This window comes from Xenopus laevis, chromosome 3S (genome assembly GCF_017654675.1).
Source record: "Xenopus laevis strain J_2021 chromosome 3S, Xenopus_laevis_v10.1, whole genome shotgun sequence".
NCBI classification, from domain to species: domain Eukaryota; kingdom Metazoa; phylum Chordata; class Amphibia; order Anura; family Pipidae; genus Xenopus; species Xenopus laevis.
This window is the reverse complement of record NC_054376.1, coordinates 4,779,366-4,794,810: the sequence shown is the minus strand read 5'-3', so window position 1 is coordinate 4,794,810 and position 15,445 is coordinate 4,779,366. Positions and strand designations below refer to the sequence as shown.

At 46.0% G+C, this 15,445-nt stretch overlaps 1 protein-coding gene and 1 non-coding gene across 2 annotated transcripts; one reads left to right on the top strand and one right to left on the bottom strand.

The window, feature by feature from the left end:
- Window positions 1-790: 790 nt before the first annotated feature.
- On the top strand, window positions 791-10,571 carry parp12.S (poly(ADP-ribose) polymerase family member 12 S homeolog). The gene is made up of 12 exons (XM_018254803.2): window positions 791-2,482; window positions 3,703-3,838; window positions 5,106-5,388; window positions 5,625-5,711; window positions 7,131-7,251; window positions 7,880-8,048; window positions 8,204-8,324; window positions 8,715-8,811; window positions 8,926-9,004; window positions 9,097-9,224; window positions 9,359-9,510; window positions 9,858-10,571. Exons 1-12 carry the CDS (start codon window positions 2,175-2,177, stop codon window positions 10,124-10,126), a joined length of 1,950 nt encoding a protein of 649 aa, XP_018110292.1. The 5' UTR covers window positions 791-2,174; the 3' UTR covers window positions 10,127-10,571.
- Window positions 10,572-13,055: 2,484 nt separating this feature from the next.
- LOC397862 lies at window positions 13,056-14,387 on the bottom strand. The gene is made up of 2 exons (XR_005966533.1): window positions 13,942-14,387; window positions 13,056-13,211 (listed from the first exon to the last, which is right to left on the bottom strand). It is a non-coding gene; the product is annotated as a sperm-specific basic nuclear protein like (transcript).
- Between the last annotated feature and the right edge of the window lie 1,058 nt (window positions 14,388-15,445).

Sequence of the window (15,445 nt, the reverse complement as noted above, 5' to 3'; positions counted from 1 at the left end):
CTTGGTATCCTCCAACCCAGTCAGACCCTGCTGATGTTCCTCCAACCCAGTCAGAACCTGCTTATGTTCCTCCAACCCAGTCAGACCCTGCTTATGTTTCTCCAACCCAGTCAGACCCTGCTTATGTTTCTCCAACCCAGTCAGACACTGCTTATGTTCCTCCAACCCAGTCAGACCCTGCTTATGTTCCTCCAACCCAGTCAGAACCTGCTTATGTTCCTCCAACCCAGTCAGACACTGCTTATGTTCCTCCAACCCAGTCAGACCCTGCTTATGTTTCTCCAACCCAGTCAGACCCTGCTTATGTTTCTCCAACCCAGTCAGACACTGCTTATGTTTTTTTCCAACCCAGTCAGACGCTGCTGATGTTCCTCCAACCCAGTCAGACACTGCTTATGTTCCTTTAACCCAGTCAGACCCTGCTGATGTTCCTCCAACCCAGTCAGACGCTGCTGATGTTCCTCCAACCCAGTCAGACACTGCTTATGTTCCTCCAACCCAGTCAGACACTGCTTATGTTCCTCAAACCCAGTCAGACCCTGCTTATGTTCCTTTAACCCAGTCAGACCCTGCTGATGTTCCTCCAACCCAGTCAGACCCTGCTGATGTTCCTCCAACCCAGTCAGACCCTGCTGATGTTCCTCCAACCCAGTCAGACCCTGTTTATGTTCCTCCAACCCAGTCAGACCCTGTTTATGTTCCTCCAACCCAGTCAGACCCTGTTTATGTTCCTCCAACCCAGTCAGACCCTGTTTATGTTCCTCCAACCCAGTCAGACCCTGTTTATGTTCCTCCAACCCAGTCAGACACTGCTTATGTTTTTCTCCAACCCAGTCAGACCCTGCTTATGTTCCGTAAGTCTCCAGTCTGGAATTTAGGCTGCAGTGTGAATGAGAGATGGATAGGAGAGGGGCTGAATAGAAAGAAAGATGATCACCACCCTAAGACCAGGCAGATCTCACATCAAGTGCTCGCTGTACATGGACAATGTGACCATCTTCTGTGCAGTTGGTGAGGGCTCTCATTGCAGAGCTTCAGGTGTTAAAGTCAACTGTGGGAAGTCAGAGACCCTGCGGAGATTGGAACCTCACTTCTGACACCGTCCCCCTCTCCATCAAATCCAACTTCATCAAAATCCTTGGAGTTTGGTTTGGTGGTGACAGGGGTGATCCTGGGGTTGCTGCAGCCCCCCTCTCCCACTCCGTGCTTGAAACATCAGTGTTGGAGCAGCCTCCGGGCCCCCCAGTCTAACCCTGCATCTGCCAAAACGGAAAAGACTAAGGACTCTGCTGGCAGCTCAGTGTCCTGCTTATTTCTTCTCTCACTCTGGTGCTTGTTGGAGTGGGACCACTGGATCAATTCTGCCCTTACAAGTTACAACTGGAACACCCGATGGTTTTTACCAAGGACTAGAGAATTTACACAAAAACACAAAAAATTTTTAAATTATCTTTTTTGTCTTTGTGTCTTGGGCTGAGGGGGGGGGCTCATGATCTGATGAAATGTTGAGTTTCCTTTCTCCTGTTACTTTCGGTTTCTATTCTTCTCTCAGTCCCCAGTAGGAGGAGGCGGAGAGAGAGAGCTCGGAAGTCATAACAAATGAATAGACTGCTGGGAAACAAGAAGCAGGCGACGGGCAGAGAGACAGAGCAAAGTCTGCCTGCGAGTAACACAGAAAAGAGCCTGGATTAAGGAAAAGGCCAGAATCAATGGATCAGAAGTAGAAAAATCGGAGCAGATCCAGCAGCAAAAGAAGGAAGAGTCGCAGAAAAAGAAGGGTCACAGAGATCCAGCAGAGAAAAAAGGAAGGGTCACAGAGATCCAGCAGAGAAAGAAGGAAGGGTCACAGAGATCCAGCAGAGAAAGAAGGGTCACAGAGATCCAGCAGAGAAAGAAGGAAGGGTCACAGAGATCCAGCAGTGAATACAGAGGAGGAACAGTGCAGGAGGGAGGAAAGATCAAGCCTAGGGAGGTGCAACAAGGCAAAATAAAGAGGTATCAAGTTGGATCTGGAGAAATCCAGGGAAAGCCACAGAACCGACACAGAAAGAAAAAAAATAAAAAAATAAAATAAAAAAAATAAATTTAAAAAATAAAATAAAACAAAACGATTAAGAATTGCTGCTAAACAGAGAGACAGACTAAGGGTACAGGGGACATTACCATCATTCCACATGGGGGCAGAGCAAACAGTTATGGTCAATACCGAGGGTCTCGCTGCACGGGTGGCTCAACAGATTTGTTCAGCAGGGGGCAGCATGGAGCTGGGGCAACTGGGACGCTCTCTGGGGCTAAATGCCCAGCAGCTGGAGAGACTGGTGGAGGCGGAAGAAGGCCGCAGCTTGGTGTTCCGGGTCCAGGAAGGTGACCAGAAAGTGGCCGTGTATCGCAGTGCTTTGCGCTTATGCCAAACCCCGAAATGTGCCGGGGAGTGTGGTCATCTCCATCTGTGCCGCTACTATGTACTGGGCAGCTGCAGCAGGTGAGTGGGGCCAGGGCCATGGGCATTTGATAGCCAAGTCATTTATTAAACTGCATGTGCCACTCACGCACCCAACTGTGTTACACTTTCTATAAGTGATGCTGCTGCTGTGGAAGTACAACTCCCAGCACCCACTGACAGCCATTGATGTTCTGGGAGTTGTAGCCCAACAACAACAACTGCTGGGCCTGTCCTGGCATTTCTACTTTGTACAGAAAGATAGCTGTCTTTTGCTTCAACAGTCAGAACCAGTAGTGCATGAAGCGACAGACTATCAATGTACGGTGGAACCACATACAATAACATATTTTATTCTCTTTTGCTTGGGTCAAGCAGCCCTCCAAGTAGAAAGATGGTTGCTACGGTAACAGGGACCCTAGCAACCAGGTCCCTTGTTCAGGTCATTATAGTATATATATATACAAGGTGTATATACACCTTGTGTATTACTCCCTTCCCTTTAGAGTGTATGCCTATACATAGGGCCTTCCTCACCTTTTTGTACCGGTATTGATTGTGATATATGTAACTCCATATGTTCTATGTATAGAATTCATGTGACTTAGTTGTATAATCACATTTACTTTACAGCGCTACGCAATATGTTGGCGCTATATAAATACATGTTAATAATAATAAATGCATGAGCACAGGTGTGCTGTCCCTTTAATTAAATCCTTTAACCACTGCCACCTACTGGACAGTCCTTGCACTACAATGGACCCAGGAAAAGGGCCACGTAAGTGTCCAAATACAAGGGAAACCAGGGCCGGACTGGGGGGTCACAACCCCAGAGTTCAGGGAGCAGCACTAATAGGGGGGGTCTAAACCTGGGGGAAACTGCCTGAGTAAAACACTGAACCCTCAGGATCTCTATATTACAAAAATAAAGGCATCCGACCCTTTCTTAAAGTATTCCGATGTATCTGCCGGTACGACTTCTTCAGGGAGAGAATTCTACAGCTCTCGCTGGCACCTTTACAAATACGTTTCTCTGCCCTGGTGGATCAAAAAAACAGCTGATAAACCGACCGAACAGAGAATTGACTTCTGCTACATTGTTCTAATAGAGAGAAACTGTGGATTAAGCCCACAAGCAGGAAGCAGCATAAAGGATCAAAACTCCCCAAAACATAATATTCAACGAGATCCCCTTTGTAATTGCCGCCGACAGTTATAAAAAAGGCTTTTTTTTAATAATTGCTGCTTTGCCTCTGCAGGTCCCCCTGTAAATTTAATCACTTCATCCGAAACCAGCACAACCTCTCGGTGCTTGAGAAGCATCATCTGGACTCTGTGCCCATCGATGATCTGCGGCAACTTCTGCTACAGAACGACCCCAACCTGCTGCCTGTTGTGAGTACATTCCTGATTGTGTCTGAAATAGTTTAAATGGGAAATAAAGTCTTTTTCACATTTTTTCATATGTATGCGCTATAAAAATCCCCTAAATTTCATCACTCATATAGAGAGATCCCATAAAACTATGGCAGCATAGGTATTCCCTGTACTAAGCACAATTCAGCAGGAACAACCCCTAAGTTTGCTCATAGTCTGTACAGAGAGATCCCATAAAACTATGGCAGCATAGGTATTCCCTGTACTAAGCACAATTCAGCAGGAACAGCCCCTAAATTTGCTCATAGTCTGTACAGAGAGATCCCATAAAACTATGGCAGCATAGGTATTCCCTGTACTAAGCACAATTCAGCAGGAACAGTCCCCTAAGTTTGCTCATAGTCTGTACAGAGAGATCCCATAAAACTATGGCAGCATAGGTATTCCCTGTACTAAGCACAATTCAGCAGGAACAGTCCCTAAGTTTGCTCATAGTCTGTACAGAGAGATCCCATAAAACTATGGCAGCATAGGTATTCCCTGTACTAAGCACAATTCAGCAGGAACAGCCCCTAAGTTTGCTCATAGTCTGTACAGAGAGATCCCATAAAACTATGGCAGCATAGGTATTCCCCTGTACTAAGCACAATTCAGCAGGAACAGTCCCTAAGTTTGCTCATAGTCTGTACAGAGAGATCCCATAAAACTATGGCAGCATAGGTATTCCCTGTACTAAGCACAATTCAGCAGGAACAGTCCCCTAAGTTTGCTCATAGTCTGTACAGAGAGATCCCATAAAACTATGGCAGCATAGGTATTCCCTGTACTAAGCACAATTCAGCAGGAACAGCCCCTAAGTTTGCTCATAGTCTGTACAGAGAGATCCCATAAAACTATGGCAGCATAGGTATTCCCTGTACTAAGCACAATTCAGCAGGAACAGTCCCTAAGTTTGCTCATAGTCTGTACGGAGAGATCCCATAAAACCATGACAGCATAGGTATTCCCCTGTACTAAGCACAATTCAGCAGGAACAGCCCTCCAAGTTTGCTCATAGTCTGTACAGAGAGATCCCATAAAACTATGGCAGCATAGGTATTCCCTGTACTAAGCACAATTCAGCAGGAACAGTCCCTAAGTTTGCTCATAGTCTGTACAGAGAGATCCCATAAAACCATGACAGCATAGGTATTCCCCTGTACTAAGCACAATTCAGCAGGAACAGCCCTCCAAGTTTGCTGGGGGTTAATAAGAAATGTAACAACTTCTCCCTCCTGTTTCACAGATCTGCTCACATTATAATCGGGGGGACGGGCCCTACGGCTCCTGCACGTATAAGAACAAATGTAACAAGCTGCACGTGTGTCAGCATTTCCTGCAGGGAGACTGCAAGTTTGGGGAGAAATGCAAGAGGTGCCATAACCTCAGCGAGCAGGAGACCTTAAAGAAGCTGAGAATAAATGCCAGTCTTTTGCCGGGGCTTCTAGAAACCTACATTAATGCCCACACCCTCCAGAGCAGCTATGAAAGCCCCCCACGAAATGTTGTAAAATCTCCTGAAAAAAAGGGTAAGTTTAGCGTGCAGTCAGTTGGAAACATTGCTGCGATTCATGAACAAGCTTTCTCTTTGTTTAAGTTGCCCTTTAATGACAAAGTAGGCCCGTAGTGTTCTAGTAGTTCTAGATAAACTCACTGCAGGTGCAACAGGGTCTAGTTCCTATAGCAGCCAGTGAGACTGCAAACAGGTTCTAGACTGTGTATAATGAGAGAACCCCTTGTTCTGACCTCTGCTATCTCCCTGCAGCGACACCCCAATTGTCTAAGCCTGAAACACCCCAGAAAATAGAGGAGATCTGCTTGTACTTTATCCGCAACAGCTGCAGCTACAAAGGTGAGATTTCCATCACTTTAACTCCTTCCCTATACCGTTTATGTCTGTATGAGGGTCCCCCACCTCATGGTCTTCATATAATCATTACCCACTCTTACAGCCTGTACCTGAACTGTGTCCTCTATCTAAACCTGTTTCCGAATTTGACCAATTTATAATACACTAAAGTATATTGTTATTAAAGGGGCTTAGTTTTAATATAAGGATATTACTGGCATTCCATGACCTTTACAAAAGATTTTGGATTTTTCTAATATCCTTATCATTTACAGTAGGGGGTACATTATCCCTTATAATACATGAGTGATACTCAGAGTTCCCTGTATAACTCAGCCTGCAGCCTTGTGTCTTTATATGGTCACAGAACAACCCCTCAGTGACTTCTAATATCCTTATCATTTACAGTAGGGGGTACATTATCCCTTATAATACATGAGTGATACTCGGAGTTCCTTGTATAACTCAGCCTGCAGCCTTGTGCCTTTATATGGTCACAGAACAACCCCTCAGTGACTTCTAATATCCTTATCATTTACAGTAGGGGATACATTATCCCTTATAATACATGAGTGATACTCGGAGTTCCCTGTATAACTCAGCCTGCAGCCTTGTGCCTTTATATGGTCACAGAACAACCCCTCAGTGACTTCTGATATCCTTATCATTTACAGTAGGGGGTACATTATCCCTTATAATACATGAGTGATACTCAGAGTTCCCTGTATAACTCAGCCTGCAGCCTTGTGCCTTTATATGGTCACAGTCTACCCCTCAGTGACTTCTAATATCCTTATCATTTACAGTAGGGGGTACATTATCCCTTATAATACATGAGTAATACTCAGAGTTCCCTGTATAACTCAGCCTGCAGCCTTGTGTCTTTATATGGTCACAGAACAACCCCTCAGTGACTTCTAATATCCTTATCATTTACAGTAGGGGGTACATTATCCCTTATAATACATGAGTGATTCTCAGAGTTCCCTGTATAACTCAGCCTGCAGCCTTGTGCCTTTATATGGTCACAGAACAACCCCTCAGTGACTTCTAATATCCTTATCATTTACAGTAGGGGGTACATTATCCCTTATAATACATGAGTGATACTCAGAGTTCCCTGTATAACTCAGCCTGCAGCCTTATGTCTTTATATGGTCACAGAACAACCTCTCAGTGACTTCTAATATCCTTATCATTTACAGTAGGGGGTACATCACATGTACGCAGCCTGCAGCCTTGTTCTTTTGGGTGGCAGAGCAGGGGGAGATTTCTTGCACGTGTGATTTGTGTTTGGGGGGGCAGGGACCCCCGAATACACACCCCACACCCAGGTCTGCTGCTGAGTAGTTAGGCCACTGTGTTTGGTTGTTTTTATACATTATGAGCCAGACAGTTCTAAACTAATTCCTGTGATTTCAGAGAAATGTGTACGGGAACATTTCCACCTCCCCTATCGATGGCAAGTCTGTACCAATGGCACCTGGAAGGACTTTGATAACATGGAAATGATTGAAAAATTGTACTGTGACCCCAACAGCAGGTACTGCAGCACCAACCAGGGTATTCTCCATGAATAATCACACAACTATTGGAAAACGTCCAAACTACAGCTCCCTCCCATATGTATAAGTACAAATATACAGAGAAGGAATGTTCTGGGCACACATTAAGCTATACCCTCATACTGTACTGTCTAAGGGAATCAATATGGCACCTCCTCCTCCCATATGTATAAGTACAAATATACAGAGAAGGAATGTTCTGGGCACACAATAAGCTATACCCTCATACTGTACTGTCTAAGGGAATCAATATGGCACCTCCTCCTCCCATATGTATAAATACAAATATACAGAGAAGGAATGTTGTGGGCACACAATAAGCTATACCCTCATACTGTACTGTCTAAGGGAATCAATATGGCACCTCCTCCTCCCATATGTATAAATACAAATATACAGAGAAGGAATGTTCTGGGCACACAATAAGCTATACCCTCATACTGTACTGTCTAAGGGAATCAATATGGCACCTCCTCCCATATGTATAAATACAAATATACTGAGAAGGAATGTTCTGGGCACACAATAAGCTATACCCTCATACTGTACTGTCTAAGGGAATCAATATGGCAACATCAACCTAATCTTAATATTGCTTCTTCCCAGCGCTGTGGTGGTGAATCTGGACTTTGAAACCATGACGTACCAGTCCAATAAAGTGAAACGACTCTCCACTCCATCCTCAGCATCCAAACCTCCGCACTTTGTCTGCACAACGGACTGGAAATGGTACTGGATGGACGAAAGCAACAAGTGGGTCGAATATGGGACAGAGGTGAGACATGTGCCCCGTTTAAAGGGAAAGTAAACCTTGTGGTTATTCTTTGTAGGCCCACGGCACCCTCTCTGCCAGTTGAAAACTCACCTCATGCTCCAAGGGCCTAACTACCAAGCAATGAGTCTAATCCGAATGTCCCTTTCTTCATACAGAGTGACCTCCATGATTCTTCCACTGTGGGCAGCAGTGACCTGGAGAACGTCTATCAGTCCGATGATACGGCGGACATCAAATTTCAGGCTGGAAAACACGAATATTTGCTGAGTTTTCAAAGTGCGTTCTTTTTGCAGATTCAGTCTGACCAGCAAGTAGTCAAGGAAGTTGTCAGGAGAAAGAAAGAGGCTGCTCTGATGTTCTTCTGCTTAGGAAAACAATTAGAAACCTTTCTCAAATCTTTCCTAAGCAGCAGAACATCAGAGCAGCCACTATTTTAAAGGTTTACTCATCCTTTAAAGTAAGATGTTGAGTTGATTGTGAGGGTTGTAGTTGTACAGGGCTGCTCTTAGATTTGAAAAATGAGCAGACCCATCCATGGTCTTCCCCCTAAATTCTGTACTTTCTACCCCACCAATTGCCGTCTGTAAGGGAACATTGGGGACTGTAGACGCCTATAGGGCATATACGTTCTTACCAGATATTACATGTACAACCCGTCTATTGTAGATATGGTGCAGAGGAACTTGCACTATGGGACGAAGAGGAGGGTCTGCAGGAGGCCCGTGTTTGTATCGGGCAATGATGTGCAGAAGAAGAAAACCAGGTGGGCCGGGACTGGGGGTCGTGTAGTTGTAACGGCTCTTTCCTTCTGAATTAGGTCATAGGTTGAGCTTAGACTTCACTGGTGGGTTGTGATCCAATTCCTTCTGTGTTACAGCAAATCAGAACCCCAAAAAGGGGATAAAAACACACCAGCTCATTGGGGCAAGGGGCAGATGCCGGATGTGGGATTCAAGGTAAGTCACATGATGATCCCATGATTGTCCTCCTCTGTTGATTCTTGAGTCTTTGTTGTCCCATCTTTATATGTTCTCTGTGTCCTTCACAGCTGGTTCCTCTGTCTCCGTCATGTGAAGAATACAGCAAGATAGAGGCCATGTTTCGTCGTACATTGAGTATCCGCATCCACAGCATCGAACGCATTCAGAACCTGGCGCTGTGGGAGGTCTATCAGTGGTGAGTGAGATGCAACTTCTAGAGCAGCAACGCAATATGGAGTGGCTGGAGAAGAACCGGGTGTTTATCAATATTACAAAAATAGTTGGGTGCCACCAGGTTGTAGATATCAAAGCTGGGTTTTGTCTCCACAGGCAAAAGGAGCAGATGAAGAAGGTTAACGGGGGGAAAGACCCAGACGAGCGTCAGCTCTTCCACGGCACCAGCGACAAACTGATCGATGCCATCTGCCAGCAGAACTTTGACTGGCGCATCTGCGGGGATCACGGAACTGCGTACGGGAAAGGTGAGGAATGGTGTCACTGACTGGTTGCTATGGGTTACTGCCCAGGTTTAGTGTTTGTAAATGAACCCAAGAAGGCAGGAAGCCCAGGCAGAGCATCATGAGTTTAAGGCAGGTCCGGACTGAGAATTAAAATAGGCCCTGGCATTTCAGGTACACAGAGGCCCAATCAGCCCACACAGAGGCCCAAACAGCTCCCATCAGCCCACTAAATACTGACTTTCTATGGGACCTTATAGCAGCCCCTCTGGCATTTGCCAGAACCCACAGATTGCCAGTCCGGGCCTGGTTTAAGGTCAACTTTCCCTTTAATTGTATGTCTACTGATACCGTGTTTTTTCTCCCTACAGGCAGTTATTTCGCCCGAGATGCCTCGTATTCCCACAACTACTGCAGACGCTCAGGCTCCCAAACGCTCGTCATGTTTGTGGCCCGGGTGCTAGTGGGGGATTTCACCCGCGGAAACTCCTCTTACCTGCGACCCCCTTCCAATTCTGAACATCTCTCCACCTCCTTCTATGACAGCTGCGTGGACAGCGAGAGTAACCCCTCGATATTTGTGATTTTTGAGAAGCACCAGATCTACCCCGAATACCTGATCAAGTACTCCGATAACTGAGATCTCTGAGCAGGGACAAATTAGAGTGTCATCCCTTTGGCTGAGTCACCTGACCCCAAGCCCTACCTATACCATCAGCTGGTGCCTAGAATTGCCATTGTTTATGTTTAGGGTGAGACACAAATTACTCAATGACGGTTGTGTGGGTTCAGACCAGTTTATTCTTCATTTTGCTTCTCAGTTGCTTTTAGTAACCCAACTGATGCACTTTAACGCTTAGGCTAGACGCCCCATATATACTTCACATACAGGTGCCTACCATAGTTTGTTGGGGGGACCTTAAATATTTAGTTAAGCAAAACTCCCAGCATCCAATAGCTGAATTCTGTCATGGGTGGGGGAATGGGAAAGTTAAAGGAGAACTAAACCCTAAAAATGTATATAACTAGAAATGCTATATTTTATATACTGAAAAGATGAAAAGAAAATGGGGAGCTACTGGGGCATCTTTGGAGACACAGATCTTTATTGCTAAAGGGCTGTAGTTGCCTTGGGCTGGTACAAACGCCTCATAATGTATAACATTTCTAGCTATTTTTTAAGTTAAGCTTTAGTTCTCCTTTAAACTAACTTTTATGACATAGAGAGTGATATTCTGAGACAAATTGCAATTGGTTTTCATTATTTCTGTTTTTTGAGTTATTTAGATTTTTATTCAGCAGCTCTCAATTTGCAATTTCAGCAATCTCGTTGCCATGGTCCAAATTACCCCAGCAACCATGCATTGCTTTAAACAAGAGACTGGAATATGAATAGGAGAGGCCTAAATAGAAAGATGAGGAATAAATAGTTTTTTTAGATGAGGACAGTGCCCCCCCTATTTCAAAATAGGCTCCCCCCATCCAATCCCCTTTTACTGAATCTTTCCCTCGATCTTGGTGTAAATGATGAAGAATTGCTGTGGAAAATAAACAGTAATAATAATCCTGGGTTTCCGTAATTGGATTTAAAGTGTTTTTGTGCTCTGATCCCAAGGAGAACATTTAACCTATTAAAAAGCGCTGTTTTTTGGCGGGTTTGGTAAAACAGTCATTATTAGGGGCTGAAAATGAGACCAAATTTCCTAAATACACATTTAATGATTCTATTGTATTCTAATAATGTGCTTATTATCAGTGTGTGGTCTGCATTTCATCTTTGACTTCCTACCTAAAAAATCTTTTTGCTACATGTATCTCTTTCCTTTGCTAATTAATGTTTCCCCGACCCTCCCCCTGTAAGCTGCAATCAGAGTGTTCTAGACCCACCCAGTGCTGAAGTCACAGACTTCCTGCTCCTTCCCGTCAGAATGTTCTAGTCCCGCCCACTGCTGGAGTCACAGACTTCCTTCCCCTCAGAATGTTCTAGTCCCGCCCACTGCTGGAGTCACAGACTTCCTGCTCATTCCACTAAGAGTGTTCTAGTTCTAGTCCCACCTACTGCTGGAGTCACAGACTTCCTTCCCCTCAGAGTGTTCTAGTCCCACCCACTGCTGGAGTCACAGACTTCCTGCCCTTCCACTCAGAGTGTTCTAGTCCCACCCAGTGCTGGAGTCACAGACTTCCTTCCCCTCAGAGTGTTCTAGTCCCACCCAGTACTGGAGTCAGAGACTTCCTGCCCTTCCCCTCAGAATGTTCTAGTCCCGCCCACTGCTGGAGTCACAGACTTCCTTCCCCTCAGAGTGTTCTAGTCCCACCCACTGCTGGAATCACAGACGTCCTGCCCTTCCACTCAGAGTGTTCTAGTCCCACCCAGTGCTGGAGTCACAGACTTCCTTCCCCTCAGAGTGTTCTAGTCCCATCCAGTACTGGAGTCACAGACTTCCTGCCCTTCCCCTCAGAATTTTCTAGTCCTGCCCACTGCTGGAGTCACAGACTTCCTTCCCCTCAGAATGTTCTAGTCCCACCCACTGCTGGAGTCACAGACTTCCTTCCCCTCAGAATGTTCTAGTCCCACCCACTGCTGGAGTCACAGACTTCCTTCCCCTCAGAGTGTTCTAGTCCCACCCAGTGCTAGAGTCACAGACTTCCTTCCCCTCAGAGTGTTCTAGTCCCACCCACTGCCGGAGTCACAAACTTCCTTCCCCTCAGAGCAGTGTCGGACTGGCCCGGCGGGATACCGGGAAAATACCCGGTGGGCCCCGACCCTAGTGGGCCCCCGCCGGGCCAGACCCCCCTCTCCCAAACAGTTTTTTTAAAAAAAATAAACAAAATTTCGGCGGATCGCAGCGCCGTTTGCGCATGCGCGCCGTTTACACATGCGCGTCTAGCGCCGTTTACGCATGCGTGCCTAGCGCCGTTTGCGCATGCGCGATGCGCCGCCTGGGCGATTATGCCGAGCGGCGATTCGCCTAGGTAGCGAGGGTCAGAGGGGGGCCCTGGACACTAGTCCCGGTGGGCCCCGGGCCCCCCAGTCCGACCCTGCCTCAGAGTGTTTTAGTCCCAACCACTGCTGGAGTCACAGACTTCCTGCCCCTCAGAATGTTCTAGTCCCGCCCACTGCTGGAGTCACAGACTTCCTTCCCGAAAGAGTGTTCTAGTCACACCCAGTGCTGGAGTCATGGACTTCTTGCCCCTTCCCCTCAGATTGTTCTAGTCCCACCCACTGCTGGAGTCACAGACCTCCTGCCCCTCAGAGTGTTCTAGTCCCACCCACTGCTGGAGTCACAGACTTCCTTCCCCTCAGATTGTTCTAGTCCCACCCACTGCTGGAGTCACAGACCTCCTGCCCCTCAGAGTGTTCTAGTCCCACCCACTGCTGGAGTCACAGACTTCCTTCCCCTCAGAGTGTTCTAGTCCCACCCACTGCTCCATATAAGCTATGTATATTGCTTACACAGAATCACATTTTTCTTATTTTCTTAATTTTTATATTTTTTTGTTTACTTCCCCTTTAGAGGAATCAATCAGTGGCCCTCTGTGGGTCAATGAAATGATGACGTAACACAAGCTGCTTTTGCTGTCAGTTTTATTTGTGCTATTTGGTAGGGAACAGAGGAGACTTCTTGATGTGGATTTTCGGATGCTTCGGAACAGAAACCACAGTGTCTGATGGCTCATGGGAGTGGGGATCCCGCGCTCTCCTGGGTGGGTTTAACTGCGATATTCTGTAAGAAAGAAATCAGAATCAGGGTGTGACTTCAGTTAAATCAGCCACAGATACAAATCAGGCATTTCCCATAGTTGTACAACAGCGCCCCCTAGTGACAGAGCTGTTTGCTGCTATTCTATGGTCTCTAAACGAAATATATTAATACTAAACCCAATAGGCTGGTTCTGTTTCCAATAAGGATTAATTATATCTTAGTTGGGATCAGGTACAAGCGACTGTTTTATTATTACACAGAAAAAATAAATCATTTTTAAAAATGTGGATCAAATGGAGTCTATGTTAGATGGCCTTTCCGTAATTCGGTGCTTTCTGGATAACGGGTTTCCGGATAATGGATCCCACGCCTGTATCCCTTTCTGTCTATTTCTGAATCCTGAAAAATGTAGCCGGGGTCAGTTCTCCTTCAGGTGTCAGTGGAGCTGTAGCTATGACTGTTTCAGGAGTCAGAACCACCAGTTGCTGTCCTTTAACTGCTCATGCTGAGAGTCCCTGGCTGCAGCAGCAATGGGGCAGAAATGAGGCAGAGATTTTCAAATGCACAACTGCCAAACGGTACCAGTGAGGAGGCTGCTGCACCAAAATCAACCAAGAAATGGGCCCAAACCCGAAATAAAGGGGAAACAAACCTACACTACAGTCTGGGTACATCCTATAGCTGTGATGTAGGTTCCTATATTGCAATACAACCAGCACTGGGGACTCACATCACTTTATCAGGAACCTACCTGAGCCATAGGCTCTTGACACCATTCTAGTTAATTCAGCGGTACTGGTTCTGCGCCTTCTAGTACTGGTTCTGGCCCGTCTAGCGGTACCGGTTCTCCTGCTACGGCGCTGAGCGCGGTTACGGTGAGCTGCAGTTTGGCTGCGCCTTCCTCTCCGGTTGCCCATTGTCCTCCTGGCCCTGGTTCTTCTGGACCCGCCTCTCATTTTGCTCATTTTCTGGGGTTCGGTTCTGACAAAGAAGCAGCAGAACTTCTGGGTCTGTGGGAGAAGCTGGAAATGCTTTGCTGGTAATTGCAGGATCCCTCTCCTCTGTAACGGTTCTGCCAATTGTCCGTTGAAGATGTCACCCCCCCACTAAAGTCACATGGGACCAAAGTGTTAATACTGGACTGAACCAAACGTGGGGGGAAGCACTTGGTCTTGCCAGTAAGGAGTCAAGGGCATATAAAACTTTCATATCTCTGTTACTCAACTGTGGCTTGCTGAAATATATCTGGACAACTCCCAGTTTACTCCAATACATTATATAGGGTTAACCGTTAAAGCATAATGCTGTAGTTCAGCAACATCACCCCCACCCCTTTTATGCCCAGCAAATCCCCTGTCTATAGCACCCCCATAATGGTGGCACCTCCTCTATTTCAGTAATGTCCCTCTTGTGCCCCAAACCGAATCTGCATATTGTAACTAAAAGTTTTAAATAAAGATACACAAGAACACGATTACTGTATCGAGATATTTATTCACATGCCATTATTAATGTACACACAGAGCTTCCCAAATTCACCGTTAGTGCCCCAGAACAGTGTGACAGAACCATTGGAAAGACATAATAAAAAACTGATTGTGCAGAAAGGAGGATCATCAGCATGCTCAGTTTCCATGCTGCCATAGGGCTGTTCCTGCTGAATTGTGCTTAGTACAGGGAATACCTAGGCTGCCATCGTTTTATAGGATCTCTCTGTACAGACTATGAGCAAACTTAGGGACTGTTCCTGCTGAATTGTGCTTAGTACAGGGAATACCTATGCTGCCATAGTTTTATGGGATCTCTCTGTACAGACTATGAGCAAACTTAGGGACTGTTCCTGCTGAATTGTGCTTAGTACAGGGAATACCTATGCTGCCATAGTTTTATGGGATCTCTCTGTACAGAATATGAGCAAACTTAGGGACTGTTCCTGCTGAATTGTGCTTAGTACAGGGAATACCTATGCTGCCATAGTTTTATGGGATCTCTCTGTACAGACTATGAGCAAACTTAGGGACTGTTCCTGCTGAATTGTGCTTAGTACAGGGAATCCCTATGCTGCCATAGTTTTATGGGATCTCTCTGTACAGACTATGAGCAAACTTAGGGGACTGTTCCTGCTGAATTGTGCTTAGTACAGGGAATACCTAGGCTGCCATAGTTTTATAGGATCTCTCTGTACAGACTATGAGCAAACTTGGGGGCTGTTCCTGCTGAATTGTGTTTAGTACAGGAGAATATCTATGCTGTTT

What these genes read in the sequence shown, in the direction of transcription:
- parp12.S (XM_018254803.2), top strand. Translation starts at nt 2,175, where the DNA reads ATGGGGGCAGAGCAAACAGTTATGGTCAATACCGAGGGTCTCGCTGCA. An exon ending in GTACTGGGCAGCTGCAGCAG is followed by an intron (nt 2,483 to 3,702) that starts GTGAGTGGGGCC and finishes TTGCCTCTGCAG; the next exon opens with GTCCCCCTGTAAATTTAATC. An exon ending in CTGTGGGAGGTCTATCAGTG is followed by an intron (nt 9,225 to 9,358) that starts GTGAGTGAGATG and finishes TTGTCTCCACAG; the next exon opens with GCAAAAGGAGCAGATGAAGA.